Source organism: Lissotriton helveticus, chromosome 7, assembly GCF_964261635.1.
Source record: "Lissotriton helveticus chromosome 7, aLisHel1.1, whole genome shotgun sequence".
Taxonomy (NCBI): Eukaryota; Metazoa; Chordata; class Amphibia; order Caudata; family Salamandridae; genus Lissotriton; species Lissotriton helveticus.
The window spans coordinates 974,131,220-974,158,513 of NC_136068.1; the positions used below are offsets into that span (position 1 = coordinate 974,131,220).

The 27,294-nt window shown below is 44.0% G+C and overlaps 1 protein-coding gene across 4 annotated transcripts in view; it reads left to right on the forward strand.

Annotated features, from left to right (window-relative positions):
* Positions 1-27,294, forward strand: part of HMGXB3 (HMG-box containing 3) — a 526,740-nt gene that overhangs the window by 31,081 nt on the left and 468,365 nt on the right. For 3 of the 4 annotated variants that reach the window (XM_078653572.1, XM_078653573.1, XM_078653574.1), the window contains exon 4: positions 5,036-5,599. The exons of the other annotated variant lie outside the window; for it this stretch is intronic. In XM_078653572.1, the coding sequence (XP_078509698.1) occupies positions 5,036-5,599 (564 nt within the window). The remainder of the gene's footprint in view (positions 1-5,035; positions 5,600-27,294) is intronic. 4 annotated transcript variants of the gene reach the window in all.

The following is a 27,294-nucleotide window of genomic DNA, read 5'->3' on the forward strand; positions in this document are numbered from 1 at the left end:
GCTCATCACTCGACTGGTTAGGCTCCTTTTTGGAGGCCCGTAAACAGTCAGTGTGGCTATCGCCCTTCAAGTTCAGAACGGTAGATCTGAACTGTGGCGTTCCTCAGAGTTCCTCCCTTTCGCCATGTCTGTTCAATATCTACATACGTCCCCTGATTTCGGGTCTACAATAAATGGGTGTAAAAATCTTCAACTATGCTGACCACATGCAGCTTATCTTCACCCATTTCAACTCCACAGAATCTAAGGACTTCATTAGGAGGTCTATGCTGCACGTCAAAACATGGATGAATGAAAACCAACTATAGCTGAATTCAGAAAAGACCGAGATCATTGTTCCCAACAGTAAACTGGACTACTGGACTCCCTCCTATTGGCCCCCTGAACTAGGAGATGCGCCCACTCTTAAACCTGCTATAAAAAGTCTCATCGATGCGGATCGCTCCATGAGCACCCAAATTGGTTCAGTGACATCGGCATGCTTTGTCCAACTGTGCAAGATCAGACGTTTTTTCAGTAAGGAGGCCATCACCCAAATTGCCATAGCCCTAATTCTCTCCAAAATCGATTATGGGAATGTCCTCTACATTGGACTCATCATAGGTTTCGCATAATTTACGTCATACAAGTCAACTAAGGGTGGGCGGGGAACTTAAGATTGATTCCTAAGAAATCTGTATTTACAGTAGGGCAGAGTAAAGAATGTGGTTTGATAAATGAAACATTGAGGGATTTTGCATGTTAAACGCAGTGTGACATGGGATATGTAGTGCATCAGGTTTCTAAAAAGTTATTCACGAATACAAGTTGTCGTGGGGTGGGGTCGCACACAGGTTAATGTGGCCGGTGAATGAAGAAGATTTAACACCGGTTGAGAAAGGCGTTCGACGTTTAGATAGTGTACAGTTAAAGCTCTAGGAAGGGATTGTGATCATCAAAGCAGTGAGTAACCGGAAGTGAAGGGTAAAAGGTGACTGGAGTTGAAGCCAGATATCAGAGGGTGGAGACACAGCACAGGTGTTATAATGGCAGCGTTAGGTGAAAGCAGAGCATGAGGACGGTGGAACAGTTGGGAGGCGATTACCAAAAAATAGATCTTTGAGGTAAGGATGTGGGTGAGCACAAACTGTGGAGTAGGGTAGAAAAAATGTGGGTTGGAGAAAGTTGCTCTGGTATGTTTTTGGGGAACTGTGACACTGGGATTTCAATGTGGAGATTTAATTTGAGGGATATAATGGAGGTTAAGAGAGGTGCACTTGGGTTTCAACTTAGTTGTAGTGTTTTTTAGACTACAGTTAGCGGGAAAGACGTACATTATGGTGAGAAGTTAAAGAACTAGGGACTTGCAATAGTTTGTGAAGCTATTAACATGTTTAACAGGTTTAAATACATGGTCTCACAAGAATGTTTTTAGTTTGTAGAGCACCCCTGACGAAGGGCCAGGATTAGGCCCGAAATGCATTGGGTTATCAGGATTAACTTATGTGGAATTCTTACGTGCACTCCATGCTACTGAATAAGGCCTGGATCGGCATTTCAATAGCTTTAAGGAAACAGTGTTAAAGAACGTAAGATGTCTTTTCATGTGACATGAGGAGAAAAAATGGTAATGTGAAAAACTGGATGAAATACGAATAAACATTGATGAAATTGGTTTATGGCAGCAGAGTTGCTTTCTTCAACGCAGTGCGTCTAGCATTGGGGTGAAATGTCGCCCCATTTCGTTAAACATTTGAATGAGCACGTGGCTTAGGGCAGACCACGATTCTGGGCTTGCACGAGCAAAAACAAAGAAAACTGGATTAACGAAGAAAATGAAATAATCGAAGTGCACTCTGTCATCTCTTTGCTCTACATTGGACTCCCACAATTCCAGAGACAACGCCTGCAGAGGATTCAAAATCAAGAAGCAAGAATCATCTATCTCAAGGATCGACGCTGCATATCACCCCCTTGCTTAAAAGACCTCCACTGGCTTCCAGTGAAGCAACGAGCCTTGTTCAAAGCTGGTTGCATACTCTTTAAAGCAATCCAAGACACCTGCCCAAGATTTATTGTCTCACTGATCAATAAACACAGCCCTCTTCACCTGGACTGAATCTGCTACCATTGCCCTGGCATGCCGAGTGCCTGTCCTGGATATCTGTCAGGCAGTAACGTGGGCATCCGTGCACACATTCACGATGTACTAGTGCTTTGGCAGGCAGGCTTGTCGAAAGGGGGATTTTGCAGGACTTTTTACTCTGAGACTTTACACCGACTCACCACCTTGGGGAGGTACTTTGATACCTTTTCACATGGTGGGGAATCTGCAGTTAGAAGTATCCATCAGAAGAACAAGTTACTTATCTTCAGTAACATTCCTTCTGGGGGGTACTCCATCAAATCGCAGATTGCTCACCGCCCTAGCACCTCTTCATGCTTCTTCCTAATTAGATCCTAATCTAGGAATCTGCACACTGGTTGATTCAATACGCCGATGTGATCCATGTCTAAAGACACAGATTAGTTCACAAAAGAAATTGAACCCTGCACGAATGGCTGGCTCGTACTGGCTACGCCATTCAACACTTCTGGAGTAGAACGATGTGCAGAAACACTGCTTTTGATTTTTCAGAGGTGAAGTATCTGTCATTGAATACAGTAACCACCAAAAAGAACTTTACCGATGGTAAGTAGGTTGTTCCCTTTCATGCATGTAGTGGCAACAAACACTTTCCTTGATCTGGTGCTTTCCGATTGATGCGTTGTGGTCTGATTCTGAACATAATAGCTGAAAGAATGTGTTCGTTTGGGACCTTCAAAGGTGGTTTGGATATTTCACTCTGCAGATGGCTGTGGAGAGGGCAGGTGAGAATATGTTCTGTGTGTGCAATGGTAATGTGTTAGGTGTGTTGTAGAATTTTTCCTCCTTTGTCTCCCTCCTCCTTTGTCATCCCAGTACCACCCACCCGCCCCACTCCACTGAGTTTAATAACAGGACAGTAGCTTTTTTGTTATTTTGATGATGGCTGGGTGGGTGTTATCTGAATGTTACGATTGAGGTTCATGTTCTTCTATAATTGAGCATTCCTGTAACTTGATGACTCTCTTGTTGCTCTTCATTTTGTCATGTACCCAATATTTGCCCCAATAAAATTGATTTCAAGAAAGAACTTGAAATATGTTCTCCTCTTAACGTATCTGTCAATCCACTCCTACTATTGGTACCATCATTTCCTTTTGGGCAGACAAGTGTAAGGCATACCATATAGTCCAGCCGGACTAGCTGAATGTTAGAGAAATGTAGTCCTCTTGGTGAGGTAACATTCATTTAATAATATCTAAATCACATGTTTTATTGAGTTTTTGGAAAATAAATGCTTAGCCCATTCTGGTCGAAATAGTGATACCATATTTAATTTCAAATAACCAAAGCTATAAAAATACTATACTATTAACCTGAAATATTGTATCTTCATCAAGACTGTCATTGGTCTTTTCAGTCCATAGAATTCTGCACAATATTTTTCTTACCAAAAAAATCTACAGCAGTATGATTTGCCACCACATCCTATCATTACGTTACACTCCACAACTAAAAGTATTCTGTTGCTTCAACTGTGACTGAGTACTATTAGTCCAACTCTATTTTTTTTAATGGATAGTTAGTACAGGACCTTACTATTCCAGAATAGCTGCTTCCTTTGGAAGAATACTGGTGCTGCACGTACTTCCAGTGAAACCGGTCCTACCCATTTAAGCAGTTGTACAGCGAGTGAGATTACTAATATTAGTAGTGGTATGTCTATAAAAATGTCTACTATGACTTCTATTACTGATAGCAAATCCTGTGTCCTACTTGTAGTAGTGCATGCAGTACAAGTGCCATTAATAGCACAGTTGGAAATATTTCTTTTGTTAATATTTCTTCCTCTGGTACTGATCCTGGTACGACTACTAAAAGCACGCCTAATGTGCTAGCTCAGTGACCAAGCCTTTCAGAATATGTTACACTTGGAAATTGACTTGTTTGGAAAGTGCCAGTTGACTTTGAACTTGATTTGCTGATACTGATGTTGGATGGCCCTCTGAGATTATCAGACAAAGGAGGGCTTTTTGGTCCCATCTCTGATAACATAATTGGTGTGTCCCAGCCATTGGGGCACCATGATACCAGTTTTGCACCTGTAATTAACAAGTTAGTTCTTCTTTGGGCAGGTGAAGTCTTCCTTCATTTATGGTGAACCAATTGGACGCACAAGAAATACATTAATATGATTTATAAAAATAAACCTTATGCATGGGAGCATGGTTTCTCAGCAACACAGAACCACAAAGTTACCATATGCTGTAGGTATTATGTTCTTCATCATTGAGCATTTGTCAACACCCGGAGGAGAAGACTAGGCAGTACAGCATCTGATGGAGATCTGTGCCTCAGCATTAATTAGGTGTTTGCGAGTGAAAGCCTCATGTGGCTGATACCAAAAACCAACAGTTGGTTTAGAGCCCACACATTGCTTACCATCGGTTGGTTTTATTGTCACTCTTTATTTGATGGCTTGCTTACCTCTTCTTGTTTGTCACCCCCTCCCCCCTGAAAATAGCCACTTTAACATCCTTTTGATTGGCGACTTAGGGAACAGCTTTAGGGAACAGCTTTTTTTCTTATTCATTGAGCACTCCATGAGAATACCTGTATTTTCTTTTGCTATTACTTGTGTGATGCTCCACCCCCACTCCCCACAATTACCTTTCCCACAGTCTGTTCCTTTCCACCCCTTCCATCTTGTGTATGAATGCACAGCAACAGTTATATTTCCTCGAGGGTATGAATAAAGAGCAGACTTAAAGGGGTTGTTTCTGCCTCCTGTTTCTGGTTTCTGTTACTTTTTCAATGTGATTCTTATGCAATGTACTGTCCTTATGTATAATTCATTATTCTTTTCCTATGATATAATCTATCCTTTATCTTTTGTTTATACCTGCTTTAACTTTTGCATGTTTTCACAGTCTGCTTGACGCTAATGACAGTATTTTCTTTTGGACACAGAACTTCAAATCAACCTCATATACAGCTGTTCCAGAAATTCCAGGCTTCAGAAAAATTCTACCCCGCTCAGACTATATCATAATTCCAGGCTCTACCCTTCATGAAGACAGCAGGCAGCATGTGGAGGTGCATGTGGTGCAGGGTCGTTGTGCCAAAGGTGGAAGGGGAGAGGTGGGCAGCCGAATTAGTAGCCTACTGAGTGAAACGGAACAAAGCCTACTGTCCTTCGACCCACAACACCCTGGCTTGACAGAGCAGGTTGTTGCCATAGAGGGTCTAGCCGAAGCACCGGTCTCCTTCCAGCAATCTGATGTGGTGCAGGAGGTTGTCGCATCCGAGATCCTGTCACACTACCTCAGCACTATGAATGAAAAAGGTAGCCGAGAGACAATGTCTGACAAGACCACCCTAAAACCACAAGAAGGCGAGATCTATGTAGCCACTAGCTTGGCTATGGAAGATGAGGCAACAGACAGCACTACTCGTGTTCCTTGTGAAGGAATGAACATGGTCCGGTCAAAGACAGAAGATGGGGTGTCTGTGTTGACACTTATGACTGAGAGGGTGAGGCTTACTCATGTCTGTTTCCCTTGTGCCTGTTGCATTTTGATACTCTGGTTGTGTGGTTTCATAATCTATTTGAGCCATCGTTACTTTCCCCCTCAATTCTGGCAATCGTGTTTAAATGGCTCTTGAATTCTGAGTAAAGGCTATTTGCAGCTTAGTTTTTTTGGTAATAAAATGCCTGTATTTCCAGTACCACTCCCAGTAATCTTAAAATGTGAGTGTAGCAAACGTTTGTGGAATCAACCCATTTTTTCAAAGCATACACATGGTGACATTGGGTGTCTCGGAGCAAGTTTGACATGTCCATGCCTAAGACCTGCCTCGCTTATGCATTCACAAATTGTTATGCTTATTACCTTTTTCAACAGCCTAGGTTTTTCCAGCCAGCTGGCATCTCCGTAGACTTGCTACTCAAAACAAAATTTCTCTACCATAATACTTAACATGTGCTATAAGTCACTAATATACAAACACCCAGGGAGCTGGCTAAAATGACAAAGGCATGTCACAACGCACAGAGTAGAAACATACCAAAATGTATTAATAATTCCTTATATAAAATCCCACGCCACATTCACTCATGCATTCATACCAACATATTCATACTCTCACGTACCAACACATCCTGAAAATCAGGAATTCAATCATACTCATACCAACAATACAAGAGATAAGAACAAATGGACCAATTTTAACAGATAGAGATGACAATGATCATAATCTAAAAACAGATGAATACTCCAACATTTAAGTAGCGCCAAATATATCGAGGGTCCTCAAGATGCATTAGAATTAGGATGATAACCAAGAGTTCGAGGCATGTGGGCTGCTAAATTCATATCTTAGCATTAGATCGCCGCCTAGTGTTGGGTCCGGATGATCGCACATTGTTGTCCTGGAAGAGTCTTCGAAGTATCCTGAGATAGGTGGCTCCTCCCCTGGACTACAGTGCGCATGGGCATCGGCTCCATCCCCAGATTGTTTTTTTCCGCCATTGGGTTCGGATGCGGTCTCGACTTCTCTCTGTCGGAACCGAGTAAAACTAACTTTTTAAGGCCAAAAGGCCTTGTATTTTTAGCGTCGGTATTGTTTGCGCACGGTCTCGAGTTCTTCTGACTCTTGGAGTCGGATTCAGCGGAGTTTTTTCACTCTTCGGACATCGAGGCCTTCTCATCGCGACACGACCACGACTTTCCAGCATGGAGCGGAGTCCGTTTAAGTACTGTCCGCTCTGTGGGTCCAAGTACCCACATATAGACCTGCACCCGGTCTGTAACAAATGCCTTTCACCGGACCATGACGACGGCAAGTGTAAGGCTTGCGCTCAATTCAGGTCGAAAAAGACTCTCAAGCTTCGGCGCGCGGTGCGCCTGGAGGCCAGACAAGCGGCCCCGGATCCAGAAAACATCTTCGGCGACCAAGAAGAAGATGAACAGGGTCATCATCTCCAAATATCCCCACCCGAAACGGAGGTCGAGGCGGATCCGGTAGACGACGACGGAGTCGTGGATCAAGGCCTTGAATACGTCGACGAGGTAGGGGACGTCGAAGAGATTTATGGGGCCGCGGCAGATAGCTCAGGGGACGAGCTATGCCCCGAAGGTTTAGAAGATCACGATCGGGTCACGGGATCGCCAGTTGGCCTTACCCAAGACCCCGTACCGCAAGCCACGGCCCCGCCTTCAGGCCCGGCCACGGACATACTTGCTGGGCAGACCGGATCGAAACCGAAACAGAAACCTACGGTATCGACTACGCCTAAAATGGCCGACCCGAAAACGAAACCGAAACTTAAGGACTCGAGCGTCCCTAAAATGGCGGCCGGCCAACAGAAAACTACTGCACCCGCCGCCGCATCGGCTCCGTCGACCTCCGGTCCACAGAAGTCGAAGAAGTCGGTCGATTCCATAGGGTCAAAATCGGCGCCAGAGGAGGGATCCTCTAAGAAGGGTGGTCGGCACGGATCAACCGCTGCGACACCGTCTAAGCACGCCAAGGCCAGCGGCACGGCTCCGGTTCCGACTGGGACTCCGTTCGTCGGTCGCGTAGTGGAGTCGGAGGCGACACAAGCACACGGATCGACGGCTGGCACATCTGCGCATCGATCCAAGGACTCTGGGTCAGCGGCAACTGCATCGGCGTCCAAGACTCAGAAAGGCCACCATGACGTCGGATCCGAGGGGAAGGTCAAGGCATCCTCGTCAGCGCCAAAGGCCACTGTAAGTGAAGTGTCCCCCATCGCCGCTTCGCTACAGAGAATCAGAGACAAGGCCGCTGCTACGTCGGCTCCGTTGCCGTCGCCTCAGACGCCGAAAGACACTCCGGCAAAGCCTAAGAGTAAGCTTCTCTTCCTTCTGCCGCCGAAAGAGGCTCCGAAGGCCTTTTCTACGAAATCGACGCCAAAGAAGTCTGATTCTTCTACGGCAGGGGTACCTTCAGGTCGAGAACTCGAATCAGAGGACGATTCTGAGCACTTCATCGACGCCAACACTGGCAAATTAACCCTATACAAAAGGAGGATCACTTCGGAGCCTCTGGACTCCTATGTCATCCCTCTAAAGAAGAAGAGGGTTCCTCAGGACGCTTCTAGCCTCATAGAACCTATCCAGCCTCCTCCAAGAAGAAGCCCTACTCCCTCACCAGAACACTCTGAGGGTGAGGGATATGATGAAGATGACCAATACACCTTCCCCATCAATGAACCAGATGCACATCCAGATGCATATGATGACATTGGTGACCAAGGCACCCAAAGTGTGGGGCAAGACCCACAGGCTTTCAGTGCACGTGCATCCCCAACAGAGGATTCTGCAGGTTTTCATGCACTCATTGAGAGGGCAGCTGCTAATCATGATGTGGACATGCATGCTGACCCAGTGGAAGAGGACTTTCTCTTTGATACTTTTTCAGTCTCTGAAAGAACTGTGAAAACGCTGCCTATGCTCAAGGGAGTCCTCAAGCATGCAGCTGACATCTTTAAAGAACCTACCAGAGCGAGAGTGGTTAATCCACGTATCGAGAAAAAGTACAGACCAGCACCTGCAGACCCTGCATACATTCGGGGACAGTTGCCACTAGACTCTCTTGTGGTCGCAAATGCCAGAAAACGGGCCAACTCCCAGACAACGGGTGAAGCTCCTCCCCCAGACAAGGAGTCCAAAGTGCTAGAGGCAGGGGGCAAAAGAGTGGCGGCACAGGCTGCCAACTTTTGGCGTATTGCGAATACACAAGCACTCCTAGCACGTTACGATAGGGCGCATTACGACACCCTAGAGCAGATTGTACAACACCTGCCTCCAAAGTTTCAAGAGGGCACCAAACTGCTTATAGAGGAAGGGAAACTGATCTCCAACGCAGCCATCAAGTGTGCACTTGACGCCGCAGACACAGCAGCTAGAGCGATCAACACTAGCGTCATGCTAAGACGACAAGCTTGGCTCCGCATATCAGGGTTTAAACCTGATATTCAGACAACCATCCTTAATCAGCCAGTCAATCCTGATAGACTGTTTGGTCCAGATGTTGACACCACCCTCGAAAAGATAAAAAAGGACACAGAAACTGCTAAGTCCATGGGGGCCCTACAATCGCAACAGTTTCGTGGCAATAATTTTCGTCGCTCAGGTGCACGTGGAGTCACCAGAGGACAAATGGGTCAACAATCGCAATTCTCAAGAGGTGGAGCACAATCCTCGTTCACAAAATAGAACAAGGGAGGTTACAGAAATACCAGCAACAGAGGTCGCGGCAGAGGAAACAACAACTCCCGCTCCTCTACCCCAAGCAAACAGTGACTCTCTGTCACTGCCCCCCGACCACTTAACACCTGTCGGGGGGAGACTGCAGCAGTTCCTGCCCGTCTGGAGAAACATCACCACAGACAGGTGGGTGCGACAACTAGTCCAGTATGGTTATTGCCTAGAGTTGAAATCCACTCCACCCAACATTCCGCCAAGGCAAAGGCCTATGTCCGCAGAGCACTTGCACTTATTGCAGCAGGAAGTAGTGGCGATGCTGCACAAAGGCGCAATCGAGCTCGTGCCGGTGGGAGAGGAAGGCACAGGGGTATATTCCCTGTACTTCCTTATTCCAAAGAAGGACGGATCTCTCAGACCCATTCTAGATCTACGTCCCCTCAACCTGTACATACTATCAGAACATTTCCATATGCTTACACTGCAACAGATTCTTCCCTTGTTAAACCAAGGGGACTTCTTAGCAACCTTAGATCTCAAGGATGCGTATTTCCACATTCCACTACACCCGTCCCACAGGAAATACCTCAGGTTCACTCTTCAAGGCAAGCATTACCAGTTCAAGGTCCTACCCTTCGGAGTCACCACAGCCCCAAGGGTGTTTACCAAGTGTCTGGCGACAGTAGCAGCGCACCTCAGGAGGCAGAACATCCATGTCTACCCCTACCTGGACGACTGGCTCGTTCAAGCCAAGTCGGAACGACAGTGCGCCGCGGACATGTCGACCACCATTCACCTCCTTCACAATCTAGGTTTCTCGTTGAACTACCCAAAGTCGCATCTTCAGCCGGCACATGTCCGGCAGTTTCTAGGTGCGACGATCAATACCCTGACGGCCATGGCTCAACCAAACCAAGTCAGGATAGACAGCATGCAGTCTCTAATCCAGAAGTTCAGACCACAACACTCGCTTCCAGCGAGAGTGTTCATGCAGTTGATAGGCATGATGGCCTCCTGCATCTTCATAGTCCCTCACGCACGGTTACATATGCGCCCGCTCCAGGAGTGCTTAGCAAATCAGTGGACACAGGCTCAGGGACAATTAACAGACCTAGTGTTGGTGACCAGTCGGGCATACGATTCTCTGCATTGGTGGACTCCACACAACCTTTGCAAGGGCCGACTGTTCCAGGAGCCAGTGCCACAGATTACCCTAACAACGGACGCATCTCTCCAGGGATGGGGAGCTCATCTGCTCAATTACACAGTGCAGGGACTATGGACGACGCAACAACAGAGGATGCACATCAATTATCTGGAACTGATGGCAATCTTCATGGCGATCAAGTCCTTCATTGTACATCTGTGCAACAAGGTAGTGTTAGTCCGGACGGACAACATGACCGCGATGTACTACATTCAAAAGCAGGGGGGCACCCACTCGCCACAGCTGTCTCATCTGGCTCAGAGCATGTGGAAGTGGGCCATTCAGAGGAACATTTTCCTCATGGCAGAACACCTCCCGGGAAAGGACAATCAGATGGCGGATCTGCTCAGCAGGTACAGCCATCAAATGCACGAGTGGGAGATACACCCATCTGTCCTCCACCCGTACTTCCAGCAGTGGGGTCATCCGGAGATAGACCTGTTTGCCACAAAAGAAAACGCAAAATGCCAACACTTTGCCGCCAGGTTCCCTCACCCACAGTCGCAGGGGAATGCGATATGGATGAACTGGTCAGGCAAATTTGCGTACGCTTTTCCGCCAGCCCCTCTGATACCGCTGGTGGCAAGAAAGCTAAGGCAGCACGCGATGACTCTCATCCTAGTTGCTCCAACGTGGGCGCGCCAAGCATGGTACACCACGTTCCTCGAACTCTCAGTGGTGCCGCATCAAAGACTGCGCCTCACGCCCAGACTTTTGATGCAGAACCATGGAGAAATTCAGCATCCAGATCCGCAACAGCTCAACCTGGCGATCTGGCTCCTGAAGTCCTAGAGTTTGGATACCTTAACCTACCTCCGGAATGCATGGACATCATCAAGGAGGCAAGGAAGCCAACTACCAGAGCATGCTATGCTGCGAAATGGAAGCGTTTTGTCATTTACTGTACAGCCAATGACATCAACCCGCTAGATGCATCTATCCCTGACATCATTTGCTATCTCTTGCATCTTTACAAGTGCAATCTAGCGTACACTTCCATTCGGATACATCTATCCGCCATAGCGGCTTATCTTCAGAACAGGCAGCATCTCTCTGTCTTCAGAGTGCCTGCCATTAAAGCTTTCCTTGAAGGTCTGAAACGAGTCATTCCCCCAAGAACACCGCCAGCTCCGGTGTGGAACCTCAATGTGGTCCTCACCAGACTGATGGGACCACCTTTTGAGCCACTGCACTCGTGTGAACTCCAGTTCCTAACGTGGAAAGTAGCTTTCCTAATAGCTATTACGTCACTAAGGCGGGTTAGTGAGCTACAAGCGCTCACAATCCAAGAGCCTTTCATTCAGATTCATCCAAATAGGGTAGTGCTACGCACTAACCCCAAATTCCTTCCGAAGGTGGTGTCACAGTTTCATCTCAACCAAACTATTGACTTGCCGGCATTCTTTCAAAACCCACAAACGGTAGCGGAAAGAATGCTCCATACCTTAGATGTACGGAGGGCGTTGATGTACTACATAGACAGGACACAACCCTTTAGAAAGACAAAACAACTTTTTGTTGCCTTCGCGCCACAACACAAAGGCAACCCTATTTCCAAAGCAGGAATAGCCAGGTGGATTGTTAAGTGCATCCAAATATGTTATCAAAAGGCCAAGCGCACTCTAACGATACCCCCAAGAGCGCACTCCACACGCAAATTGGGGGCATCCATGGCTTTCCTAGGGAACATTCCTTTAGAGGACATTTGCAGAGCAGCCACGTGGGTTACACCACATACCTTTACAAAACACTACTGTGTTGATGTGCATTCCAAGCAGCAAGCTGCTGTAGGACAGGCTGTTCTCAAGACACTCTTTCAGGTTTCTGCAGCTGGCACGGGCAACCGCCGCTGATGGAGGGACTGCTATGTATTCTATGCTAAGATATGAATTTAGCAGCCCACATGCCTCGAACTGAATATGCTACTTACCAGTGTGCATCTGTTCTTGGCATGTAGGGCTGCTAACATTCATATCGCCCACCCTCCTCCCCGGTGCCTGTTGCAGCTGCAGATATACTATTGTATTCAGTCATTAGCATGGACATCCTTTACACTTTTCACTCCATCTTCTGCCACAATGGCGAAAAACAATCTGGGGATGGAGCCGATGCCCATGCGCACTGCAGTCCAGGGGAGGAGCCACCTATCTCAGGATACTTCGAAGACTCTTCCAGGACAACAATGTGCGATCATCCGGACCCAACACTAGGCGGCGATCTAATGCTAAGATATGAATGTTAGCAGCCCTACATGCCAAGAACAGATGCACACTGGTAAGTAGCATATTCAGTATAAATCATGAATTAGATGTGGTCCATAGAGTAGAAACAACGCCGACGCGCGTTTCGGTGATAGGAAAGATCTAGAGGCGTGGCTGTCGTACAAGCCAAACACAGGAGACCAACTAGGAGGATCTCAAGTTTGCAGAACAAGAGACTAGGATCAAAGTAGAGTACTTATTTGTAGAGGAGACTTGAGTATATCAAATTAAATCCGATCGTGTATCTGGATTAATTCAGAGGCGCTGGGGCAAGGAAACGCTCAGAGAAAGAGTTGCAGTCAGCATCCAGGGCATGGGGGCAGGGATAGCGATACGCTTCTGAAACAGCATCCCTCAGCGTAGCATGTTCGCATCGGATCTAGAGACCGGGCCGATCACCGAAACGTGCATCAGTGTTGTTTCTACTCTATGGACCACATATAATTCATGATTTATACTCCATGGGTGTTTGTATATTAGCGATTTATAGCGCATGTTAAGTATTATCGTAGCGGAATTTTGTTTTGAGTAGCTTGCTTGTTTCCCCTGACTTTTCTCTGCCCTATTTGATTCAGGGGCCCCCTCTGATTTAGTGTCCATATCCGTAGACTTGCCAAAACACCAAAATATGCAATCATTTGGCTATTAAAAGGTAACAGCTGCTGCTGACATTTCATTAGGCAAACCTGCACTACCTGCCGGCAGCTTTGTTTACATAGTTTCGGCCACTAACATTGTCTGACTGCTTGTGTGTGCTGTACCTTTGCAGTACATGCTTTGATAGCTTTTATTCTTAATTTGTTGGATGCCTCAGTGTAGGAAGCTGGCTCTTTATAGTGCACCAAAACGAGGTACACTGTGCAGAGAGTCCAGGCAACACTTATTGACTTACAGGGGCTAAATAATAATACCAAATGCTCTCTTTTGTGATAGTGTGGGCGAGCAGTTTGGGCTTATCAGAGGATTATGTTAAGTATTTATTGCACACACGGAGCCAGTAAACGAGACACACACTCAATAAAAAAATATGACTACAATTTATAAAAAATATCATTTTTTTAAATGTATTTTCTTTTTAATTTGAATTTGTACACCAAGATCATCGTAATCGGGTAAGTACTTTTCGAGTTATCAGTTTTTAAGTCCCAGTAAAATACACTTATACCGTGAACTTCAAGCAGCACTGTTATCCTATGGGGAATAAACATATACAGCATAGGGTCACTTATCAATGACGGACAGGATTGTTCTCCTCGACATAAGGTGAGTATGGCGCAAGGTCCAAGGCAGCACCAACAGGTCACCTCAGTCAGCAATGTGGCGTCCGGGTGAAGATGTGCGCTTCGTCATCTGGTGCTCCGTTCACTTCAGTGGAAAACAGTACTGTGGAAAAGAGGCTGCAAGCAAGGGACAGGGGGTGGGGGGGCAGTCTGGCGAAACTGAAAGGGGGACTCTGGTCTTGAGGGTCTTGGGCATGCCGGAACATTGTCAGTTGGGCTTTGTCCAAGAAGGTTGTGCTGCTGAAGACTCTTGCGGTTCTCTGTCCCTGCAGCAAGAGGTAGCAGACTGCGATTGTGGAACCAGTCTGGCCAAACTCAGGGGTGGGCTCAGGTTTTGAGGGTCTCAGGAGTCTGTTGGCACAGTCGCCTCCCTCGGACCCAGGCTGTGGCTCTCGGCTACTGAGGTGCATTGAGGCGTGGGGTCGAGACTCACTGTGTTTCATTGTGACCTGTTAAAGAGGGTAAACAGGGCAGCAAGGCCACCCTCAGTGCTGGCCTTGTGGATCCTGACGTCCCTCAACAGTTGGTTTGTCCTTGTGCTGTTGGATGCTGGATTGGACCACCAACAGTCCTTGGTTGCTGCAACTGCTCTGGTACCCAGGGTATTGGTGCTGGGTGGCACCTGGGGGTCTTAACTTCTCCAGACTTGGCAAGGAGTCTGATTTGACCTCTGGAGCACGAATACCTTCTCTTGTTACGCTGCTCCTTCGGCGCGCCAGAAAAGGCATCATGGCTTTGCGGTGCCTGAATGTTCACAGCAGTTATTCATGTGGTCAGCGTGCTGCAGAACCTGTTGGGCTAGACTAAGCCTGTGAGCCCTGTCCCCTATATGTTGGTGCCAATTTATTAAAGGCGACTGACACTTCATGAGTATAGCCCTGTAATTATGCGATTTACTAACACAGATGTTTAAGCCTTCTGCCAATTAACTTGGCTTATGAAAACTATTTGAAGGTATAGGCTGTTCCATTAATTCCCCCACTCCTGGAACCCTTGAATTTATAAATAAGCTCCTGGGATTACAATCCAGCATCTCTGGATCTTCAATTTACAGAAGTCATTTTCTGGGTGGACTCCATACGATCGTTGTACTTTCGGTTGGGTCTATCTTAACAATAGATGTTGAAACTGGTACGGACACTCATAGAATTACCGTTTGTCCTGATGATGACCATTACGTTTTACTATGGTCGAAACGCTGTTGACACACGTGGCCGAAATTGAAGAGAATGCTTTGTTTGCTTTGTGTTGTTTCAGTTTTCTCCTGAACGTCTGATTTTGTAAACCTTTTTTCTTCAGCCGGTTGTCTGTTTACACATTGCACTGCTTATAGGTCTTGGTTTCTCTATTGTGTTGAGTGCCTTTTGTCTCAAATGTTTTAAGATTTTATTATTTATTATTGTTAATAAAACTTTTTCTATGAATTGTATATATTCACACATGGTTTTCCTTTTTTTCTTATTTTTCTTCTCTTTTTTCCCCCATTTTTCTTTTTTTTTTTCTTTCTTTCCTGTTTCTTCATTGTGATAAAACATTTTTTTTCATATTAGAATGTTCTTTTTAGGCTTTTTGATTTTCTGTTTAAAAATGTGTTGAATGTGTTGTCACCTTGAACCTTTGTTAGGATTCTAGTGAAGGTTCAGGAAAGCAGTTCATCTGCTCCAAGGGATAATGTTGCTGGTTGTTGAGGTGCCTGGCAATCCACCAAGAGTTTGGGGAAAATGTCCAGCTCTTGGTGAAATTGTCCTAGTGATGGTCGAAGTGCAAGCAGCGTGGTAGAGTATTTTGCCAAACTGTGGTGCAGGTCTTCAGTTTTCGCTTTCTTTTGACCTTTTTCTTCCCTCTATCTCTCAGTAGCCAAATCTGATTTCCTGGTGTCAGGGGGGGGGCACCTAAATACTCAATTTATGTGCGTTAAGAGGAGTGAGGGGTCATAGCCAATGGGCTTCTTATTTCTGGTGTCACTACACCTCCTAGATGACCACTTTCTGTGGGGAGTGGACATCACCCTGCCCCAGAGTTCCTAATTCCACCACACTCAGCATGGTGGAATCCTTCTTTTGTGTTCACTTTAGGCAGCCCATCTTAAAAGTGGGTCCAGCCTGGCAGTGCAACATGCCTCCTGAATATTACATTTCCCACCTGTCCTGGTGCAAATGGGCCCCAGGGCAGGGGGTGGCATCCTTCAGGCCTGGGGGAAGCCAGAATCGCATATTGAAGGTGGCAGAGGCTTCGAAGCCTCTGGCCTCGATATGCTGATTTTTTATTCTTCCTGCTGGAGGAGGTGTAAATAACTCTTGCCCAAGCAAGCATCGTTCCTGACCTCTGAGAGTGGGGCTCCCTGCCTCTTAGGTGGTCAGAAACTCTTCTGTGGTGGCAGGCTCGATAAGACCATTTAGCCAGCCGACTAGAGGACTAGTAGCGTTCAGGAGGTACCTCTAAGGTACCCTTTGGGTGCATGTATTAATAAACCCATCGCTGGAATAAGTGTGGGTTTATTAATAGGAGGTGTTTGATACCAAATACTATATATATCCATGAAATCATTATGTAGCTGGGTAACTCATTTTGACCAATGCCCAGTACATACCTTAAGATGGCTTCCCTGTTGACTAGTAATAGAACTAGACATCACAGGGGCATATCTGCTCATGTAGATATGTCCTCACATAAAATATAATGCATCCTGCCTTAGGGCTCAAAGGTCTGCTCCAGGGGTGACTTAAACATATTAGATGCAGTGACTTTTGCATGACAAACAGGAGTGTGTCATGTCATATTTTTACTCCTGGTTTGCACCATGTCACGCAGTCTGTAATTGCAGTCTGTGTGAAATTTTTGTGTGTCCCTTAAGATGGCATACGACATGCTGCTGCCTTTAAGGACCCTCTTTAGTACCCATGCCCTTAGTACCAGGGGTCCTGTTTACTAGGGCTTTACAGGGGTGCTAATGTTCTTTTGCCAATTGTGTTACAATTAGACATCACCTTGTATCAAGGAAGGAGCACTGGCATGGAGGTCCGGTTGGCAGGCCTCAGTGCACCAAACCAGCATCTAATCGCTTAAAAGGGGCAAAAAGTGGGAAGGTACTGAAACACAATAAACTGTTTACTCTACTCCACATCTCATGAATTTGACAGGAAAGCAAGGAGGCATAAGTAAAAACATTTTTCACACGAGTCCTGTGGATCTATATTTGACCGTAAAGTACAATTGAACATTTTGCCAATAGTGCACCCCCAGCATACAGTGCATCTTTTCCCTGTTTACCCCTGTGACCTAATTCTGACAGAACTCTGTCTGAGATGGTGGTTTAGCTCAATCTTAGCATACATCATTTATCGATCCAAAGTGGCTGCTGTGCACTCAAATAACAGAAAAAGGTGCCAGGAGTGCTGCGCTGGTCAAATACAAAGAAGGTTCCCCTAGTCTTCTTCGGATTTACTGTAAATCTAGAGGTTTCTTCAAAGTGTTGAGTGGACCCAGTTAACGTTACATTTTGTAACGGTCTCTTCTGTTTTCAACATTTATTCACCACAAGGAGCCACTTTTCAACCCTTTGTCTATTTATTGCTGCTTGATTCTCCTATGGGAGAAAAAAAATCTGAAAACACCTATATGCTGCCCTGAATTGTGTCTCTTTATGATTCCCATACAGTGGTTAACTGACTATTTTGCCAGCAGGTCTCCTGCCATAATTTGTAGAGATGATCTGCAGCTTAGGGGAAGGATTGAAGAGTCCCTTTCCAACTCCCTGTAAGAGTGTAATAAAGACCCCCCTAAATTATATATGTTGAGGATTTTATTTAAAAATACTATGTAGGTGCGTCTTGTGTCTTGCCATGCAGCTTTCTCATAGGATTTCCTCACATTCTAAAATGAATTCTACCTGAAGATTCCAAAGGATAAACCACATGCAGAAGGCGATATACCAACAAGAGTATAATTGCAAACCTCTTCCCACCATAAATACATGAAACTGTGGCACAGATAAAAGGAACAAAATAGTTGAAGCGTAACAATAAATATAAATAATAGGAGATCTCCAAAAGGAAAGATAATTTAAGGTACATTTCTAAATGTAATATTAACAGTCAACATTCATGAGGATATGCTATTAACAACCGAATCTGTAGAAGAATAGACATTGCATTACTTGGTTAAAAACAACAATGTTCTGGTTAATGCATTAAGTAGTTGCGAGTCAACACAGGAGGGTGTACAACTCTTTTGTTCTCTTTTATTGGAGATTTCACTATGGTCATTCCCTCGATAAGCTTATTCTCTATTGGATAAGAGGTTCCCTGCACCTTGTGCCAGTCTACCTATGCTCCACATGTGACCATCTTCCAAGATTACCCCATTTCGCCTGACTTCTTTGATTCTTTCTGGTTTGTAAAACCTATTGAACTTGTTTTGACCAGAACCCATTGTACCACTTTCCACTTTTGTGTCTTAACTCAACATTTCATGTTATACCTCTTTGTATCTGTTTTGATGGCTGAGAATTTTCTCCCTCACCTCCTCCTTATCCACTTTAACATTTTTGACTTCAAATAGCCAATTCCGTGTTAATTTAGAACCTATTTTCCAGCCTCTGAGCAAAGTAAATGATGAAAATCCAGTGACCCTATTTAAGGTGGTGTGATGTGACCAAAATATTTCTTTTATGGTTTGAAAAATGAGTTTTGCAGATGCAATGGCTAACTGTAATGAATCTTTGAGCATTATGTTAGTGCGCTCCTCTAGTCTGTTAGCTCTGGGATAATGCCTCATTGCATGTTGTCTTGTTGGATAGCAAGATCCATAATTTGACACTGTTCAACACGACAACTTGATTGATCTCTTGAACTACAGAATTGGACTATCTTGATCTGTTCAAAATTGGTCACCTCCTTCCTAGAGAATAGATCACAAATATTCAAGGGTAATCAATCCTTATCCAAGCTCATCCCAGTCACTTTAGGAGTACCGCAGGGATCATCCCTTTCACCCACACTTTTCAACCTGTTCATGGAACCACTCATCGATCTTCTCAGCTCCTTGAAGGTCCATTATCACATGTACCCAGATGACCCACAGCTCTACATAAAGATCCACTCACTTGAAGACATTAAATCCCTCAATTCAACGCTTCAAAAAACACAGAGCTGGCTAGCCAAAAAGCATCTGAAACTAAACACCCTCCAAACGGAATTCCTCTCCCAACCAATCGACCACCATCCTCGAATGGATGAACCACCTAACAGCACTCAAAGGTCAACCCCTCATTATCGACTCAGCTAAATCGTTGGTAGTGACTTTGGACAGAAATCTAAATATACAAAAACACACTAGCACCTCTACAAAAGGAGCACATTTTCAAATGAAAACCTTGAGAAGACTGAAAGCCTTCCTACCCGCAAATGACTTCAAACAGGCAGTTTAAGCTCTAGTTGTCCTTAGAGTGGAATATGGGAGTGACACTCTATGCAGCCTTCCCAGATCGACGACGGCCCCTCGTAGAGCCTCAAACAACGCAGCTGCTAGACTCATCACAGCCTCCAAAAGAAACAGTCACATCTCCCCTGACCTGCGAGCCCTCAACTGGCTACCTTTCAAGGCAAGAATTTATCTGAAAATCGCTTGTATGACCCACAAGGCATTACATCACAAAACTCCGAGTTATCTCGCTCAGAAACTGATGCTCTCGTGTGGTAACAGATCTAACAGGAGCTCCAGTAATCTTCTACTGAAACCACAGTGATTTGTCAAGAAGAAAACATACAACCGCACCTTCTCAGGAATGGCTCCAAGGATTTGGAATGCTCTGCCCCCAGAAACGAGACAGAATCCTTCTACCGCATTCTTCAGAAAAGAAGTGAAAGCTATTCTCATGGCTAAATTTACCTGAACTTTCCATATACACCTGTAATACATTTATTTATATAGTATTAGTGACTATTTTGTATTAGACTCCCCTATAGCTCTCTATGCTTGTTATCTATCACATCTCCACGGTAAAGCGCTCTGATACCCGTAAGGGTCTTGTTTGCGCTATACAAAACCTTCAAAATAAATAAATGATATATTTCTTCATTTCCTCTGATGCAAATTGGATCCCTTTGCCATTGATCAGCGTTCTAGGAATACCTTCAGATACAAAAGTATCAGACAAGAAATTGAGAGAATTTGTGTTGATGGTACTTGCAAACTTTGTTGAAACCCAATGTGAGTAGTACCCAACCAATACTAAAATAGACCAGAAGCATGAATTGAACCTACTATGTCTAAGCCTAATTTGTTCCTTGGAATGCAGGGCACTTCAACTGAGATCAACGGGGTCTTTCTAGTATTATGTGATTTGTCACTTAAACTACATGCAGGACAGTCTTTGACTTTATTTTCCAGTAATAAGTTCATATTGGGAACCAATAATCTGCTCTCACCTTGCTTTTTCTGAAGCGTCTCCCTACGTGGACTTAATGGGCTATGTCTCCAGTGTGTTCCTTGATACCTTTGGTGTCAATTTTACCTTCCCTTAGGTTAAACTTTACGTCTAAGGATAACTCATCCCATATGTTCCAGTATGATTGAAGGTCTTACCATTTCTTTGGCCTGCCCTCAATCATTTTTTCCCTAACTGACTTCAAAGTTTGATCTTTCGACATGCACTCTTCCCATTCTGACTCTGAAATGACTGAGATAGATACTGCTTAAATGGGAAGTTCTTTTCCAAGGGATCCTCATCAATAGTCATAAGTACTGTATATTCCCATCCATGCGCTGGGACCCTGGAAAACCATAAAAGATTATATATGACAACATATATATATATATATATATATACACACAGCTCTATATATATATGTGTTTGTGTGTGTATGTATATGTGTGTGTGTATGTATATGTATATATCTCTATTTATTTGTGTGTGTGTGTGTGTGTGTATTCCTTTTTGATTCTTTTCGTTTTTTGCTTTCATGTGCTTGAGAATTTATATGACTTCTTGTATGTTTTCTTTGCACTGATGTGACTATATTAGCATTGTATATACATGTCATAGGACACTTGCCGATCCACGGCTTTATTTTTAACCATGATCACTTCATGTTTAAATCTGTATAGACCCTTGGAGAGAACACCATTCCAAGATGGCGCCCACAGCGGCGTAAGGGGTGTAGTCCTATGTCCATGACAATGCTTATGGTTTGTGTGCATGTTTATAACATGGACTGTTAGATGTGGACGAATGACACACTGACGAAGGCTCACGCCGAAACGCGTCTGTGCTTTTCTTTTTCCCTCTGATTAAATCCTGGTTTCACTTTGATCCGCGAGTGCTGCCTCTTTCTTTTGGACTTTGGGAGAGTCGAGCGTAATATATATATATATATATATATATATATATATATATATATATATATATATTTATTATTATTTTTTTCACACATCAATGCAGCCTCCCATATGGCAACAAAAAAGGCTAATCAATGCACTGACAAAACAGTTTTTGACACCATACAATATAGAAAATAGACAACAGGAGGAAAAGTGTCACTTGAATTCTGTTTAATGGGTAGAATTTAAAAACTCCATCTGCAAAACAGCAGTCATTATTAGCCTAAAGGCTGCATTGAACAACATAGAAAATGAAAGCAATAGTAAAGATTAAAAAAACTGGCACTGTGCCTTTAAGGCAGCTATGACCCCTAGCTTTCCATCATGCCTCAGGGTGACAGTTAGGTCAGTTGTTCTTTCCTGCTCCTTCAGTGACAACCCTGGAGATTTCAGCTCTGACTAAAGGTGACGTTTTGTCAATTTTCACTTTTATAAGTAACTTTTTACCTTCACCCGACGTAGTTTCACCTTGTAGAGTGAGGAACTAACTTTTTTGACAGGAACTTAGCATTTTTTCTGTCGGAAAATGCCTTCTCTTTTTGATCATTGCCTCTCCTGTGGCAAGAAGGCCAAGACTAACACACACTCAGTGTGTATACTCTGCCTCCCTGAAGCTCACTCCTCTGATGCTTGCCAACACTGCAGAAACCTGTCTAGGCGTACTCTTAAGGATTGGGAGAGAATGTGTCTCTTATGCCCTCTCAGATCTCCTGTAAGGCAGAAGAAGAAAAGGTCTAGAATGACTTCGAGAAGTAAGGTCCCGATGAATTTGGTGTGCCTTGACAACCAACTTTTCTTTTTGAGTATGTCTTAACCCCTTCCACGCTGATGACGAGCTGGGCTCGTCATGAGGTAGCCTCCTCGCACGCTGATGACGAGCCCAGCTCGTCCCGTAAAGTGCGCTTTTAAAAATCTCAGCGTACGAGCGGAATTCCGCCCGCACGCATGCGGTTAAAATAGCAGTGGTCTTCTCTTTCCTTAACACACTCTGGTAATATCTGTCTTTAAGGGGGTCACATTCAAGTCTAATATGTCAAACCACAAATACCATCTCTTCCAACTCTTCTTTAATTCCTAACTGTTTGTCCATTTTGTTGCAATTTAAGCTCTGAGGGCCTTTTTCATCCCTTTTATACATGACTGTGTGGTAGCTAGCACTCTGTATGTCCCACTGTTCAACTCAGCAGGTCACCACCTCTTTGGGGAGGGATGGAGAGAAGGGAGATGAGCAACGGTCTTAACTCTGTCATCCTGTGCAGTTAATCACTGTTATTCGTTAAACTTGGCACCTCTGCTTCAGAAGGGCTCTTTTTACTGGTCAGGAACTTGTGGTTGGGGGGTGGGCTTCTCTCTTGGCAACTCTGGGGCCCACATCCTACAATGCAATTCCAAACATATTCTTTCTTCTGAACTCTCCGAAACGTAGGTGCCTCTATTGCCCTCCAAGCCATGTTTTCTTTTGATACTGCTTTGCTTTTCCATGAGTTTTGTCAAGCCATTCCTTTCAAGCATCACTCACAATACTTTCAACTTAAGATCTGTGAGTTTCAAGTAGGAAGATTTTATGCTAGGTTTATCTTGTGGTAGAGGAGAGCCCAAGAGATAGCTGGTGTCAGTTCATGCGACTGTTTGCCCAGGCTCCATACATAACATTTTAAGGGACAACATTTCTAAAGAGTTCACTTGATTCTTGAGGTTTCTTTGGAATGGGTGTTAAGGATGCCATTAGAGAAAAGACTAGCGAATAACTTCTACCTCTCCATGAGATAGCCATTAATACTGCTAAATGTAGACTACTTTGCCTATTTGAGATCCCATGAACAAAGGTAAAAGCAAAATCTCTTACTCAAAAAATATTTTTAAGCAGGTATCTATCTAAAGGCAAGTTGGTCTGTCTTTTCAAGAACAAAGTCTTCTTCCAAAGGTGTGAGCAGATAATTGAGATGGTGTTCTTCTAGAAGAGGAAGGGCTAGGCTTCAGAGAAATCTTACGTACCAGTCCAGTGTCATGACTATCTTTGATGTATTTTGATACATTTCACCTTCTATAAGATGTCCAAGAGCACAGTTTGATGTCCAAGAGCACAGCTGGTGTATACTGTTGTGGAAACCCTATTCTGCACCCCATCTAGGCCTCTTTCCCCTCTTGTCCTGGGATTGCAGGAGTTTGAATAGATTTCTTTACCTACTTGAAACATTAAGGCTCAAAATAGTGGAGATGCTTGAAGGCTTCAAATCTAGAAAAGTTTACATAGCCAGTCCTTGATTGGACTCCACCATAGTCTTAAAGGTCAGGAAGAAGCTACTGTCTTAATCGTTGTTAAAGAAAGGAAAAAGGACATACAAGGCAAGACTGTGCATTAGAAAAAATCGGTAGTTACCATAGAGGCAGTCAAATTGATTGGCCTGTTAACTCTTTGACTTCTTAGTGTGGGAATCATTGGAACAGTTCACAGAACTACTTCAGAAAGACAAAAAGCAAATATTTCAAAGAAGTACATTGGTATCGCCTATCAGATCTTTAAGTCATTAATAGATGTTGCAGATTGTGCAGCCAGGGAATACTGCAGTTAAATTTTCATTGGAGATTCTTCCTTGCTTCCCTTCCCAGGAATTGATTCTGAAATAAAGTAATACAAAACCAATTTTTATTTAGAAACTACTTCAGATATTGCACATGTATTTTAAAGGCACGTTGAATAGCAGGTGTTTATTGTTACTGAAGTCTGTGGTGCTCATTTTTTTCACCTTGGGAGCATGAAAGGCTGAGTAAGCCCACGAGATTCATATCTGTGGCCATGAGGTCAGAAACAGATTTCTGGAGTAGATGCATTAGTTCACCGAGCCAACCAGACCAGATTGCTTGGTCAGAATGAGACCCAGAAAATGGAAGCCTAGGCGGACATTTAAGGTCATTAAATGAAATGTTTTCTGCAAACCTCCGTATAAATTCTGCAGAATGGTTTTCACCTAGAAGCATGTTGATAGTGCTTACTTGTGGAACTATTTGCAGCACCAGGAATAACAGCAAATACATTACAGTGGTGGCAGCCCACTTCTGAAGAGAAATAGAATTCTGCTACTATGTAGATGATTGATTTCTGCCAGCCAGGTCATAACACTTTTTGGAAGCCTATTAGGTGACCACTAACATCCTTCATGGGCTCCAGGTAAACCAAAGCATGTCAACATTCACCTCAAAACTCTGTATGTAAGGCTACTGAGCTGTGTTGGACTCATGCATTGCAAAAGTAACTTTCAAATGAGTGACTATCATCTGTACATCAGAACTGACTTTCTCGTCACATGAATCCTGATCCTACTTCCAGACATATCTCATCCCTTCCGCAGTTCATATAGGTTTTTTGTATTTGTATTGTTTCTCACGTGCCACTTCACCTCAAACTTCCATTGGGCCACTGGAGCCAAAACTCAGGGAATTTTGAACACATACTTGGTCTGCTTCCACAGACCTTTTTTCTCTGTCCTCTTTATACTAACAGAATAACTTGCCGATAAAACCTCTTTCCACCCTAAGCCTTCTATCCAAGCGATTGTGATGGATGCATAGATGTGGAAACAAACATTGATAATCTTCTGGTGCTAGAAACATGGTCTCTAATAGAAAAGCCACATCAGAATGCTCCATCAGGAGCCCAACTATTTAGATCTCAATGCTGTTTCTGAAATTGCTTTAATCAGAAATACATAATCATTGGACACCACAGTGAGGAAGTACCTAAAATGAAGGCCCATGTGGACAACATGCTTCATTAAACATGATGAAGGATGCAGGATGTGAATGTGTTAACCCACCAAAGTTCAAGCAGCAGAAACGTAGTGGAAGAGTCTACTGCTAGTAATGACAAAACTGTAGAACTTTCACACCAGGCATGAAAGAGCAGCCACACTGTCTACTTACTGTGAAACTGCTCAAAACAAAATGGCTGGCCAGTAAAATCATGACTGAGAGTCATGGCCCCTATACTTTACCTAATACCAACTATGCACTCACAAATAAGTACCCTCCTCCCAAGTACATCTGCATAGCGACTTCAAACAGTTGCAAAATGTTGGCCTTTAGCTTTGTAATTACATGGACTATTCAACCCCGAACTGTTGCATTTGTTAGCCCAAATTAAATTCATCACCATTGTCTCCTAGCACTCAAGAAATAGCTGAACAGCGATGTATGGCTTATCTATAAATATATTATTAATATGGGTATTCTAACCACTAACGATTGAGGAGTGGATGTTCTACAGTGGAGCATAAACAGCCTACCAAGTAACTTTAGGCGATATCAGGCGTACCTCTGAAATTGTGATGGGTATGTCGATCATTACAAATGGTAATGAAGACTTGGGGGAACGGGCCTATAATTTTGTCTGTCCTTAGCGGGCGATCTTCATATCACATCATCATTTTATATACATATTCTACACTCATCTCTTTCTATGTGCAGGTTTATGGTGGTGTTACCGATAAGTGTCCCAAATCAACACTTATCGAGTGTCCGCCACCGGCGAGTCAATCATGATGGGTAGTGATTGGGATAGGCAATGAATGTGAATGAGATGCAGTGCCGACATGGGGAAAGGATGGATGTTGAAGGGACGTCCTGTATGTGGGGAATGCACGTGTATGGGGATATTGGAGCAGTTATTTTGTTTTAAATATAAACACATAAAATGATTTATACTGTTTAAGAGATTGACGTTGTTTAGATGTATTAGAATACAATTTACAGTTGTATATTTCCTCTTGAATAGGAGCGTTGTGTAACATTTATGAGAGAAGATATATATTTATTGTCCTGAAGACTGTGGTTTCATCAATTTCACCCACCGAATTAGTCTACGCCGTGTTTATGGTTACATTTATGCAATATAGAACCACATCTTGACAGATAATGTGTATCTTTGCTGTGTGTTTTCTATCTATTCTCTTAAATTAACGTCCTGATGACAAATGTGATTGTCTTCTTTGAGTCTTTTCTATTTTGCTATATAATCTATTGTAAAGGTTTATGACTTTTTAATGTGCATTATGATGTTTTTTATTGAATGTTTTTATCAAAAACTTACATTTTCATTAAATTGAACATAAGTGTTCCCACATCCTGTATTGTTGTAATCCCTTTGGGTTATGTATATTTGTATATGAGTGGCAGTAGAGCTTGTATTTGAGAAGTGGTTCTAGAGGGAATTATATATTTGACATTTAAGTTATATATAAAACACTTCAAGTTGTTGTATGGCTAATTCTTCACATGAGATATCCCGTAGGCTGGATCTGTAGTATTTTGTAACGGTGCTCCCATGCACGGTTAGTTGCCATTGTGTGGCTTTACATTGGTGCCATTCTGGCCTGGAAATGACAGTGCGGATCTGCCTAGAAGCCCCACCCCTGCACACTGACATCAGTTCCTTTCTTTCCACGCCTTTCAGTGCAGATCTGGAGCTCTTCTCCAGACTTTGACATTTTTATGACGAATCCCCCAAAAATGTTTCCAGAGTTTGCTGGGGACCAATGTCCTACCAAAAATGTCAGCTGGAAGTAGATATTGGTTGCAAACCTACACTTGGTGTGCCTTTGGTGGCTGGACTTCGAACACAACTTGAAGTCGTATAAAGTGCACCCTAATGCACCTGAAGGCTATTCTAGTGCGGGGAGGGAAAGTTGTATGTCACTGCAGATCACACTCGGTCACGGCGCTGGTCACAGGGCCATTTCTGCTACTGCTACCGCTCCACGTCCCTCTCGAAGGCCACTGGTATGTCGCAGTCCAAGCACACACAAGTGAAGTAGGACTCAACCCTATCTCACCACTCTGAGTGACAAAGAGGAGATTCGAGGGCATTAAAATG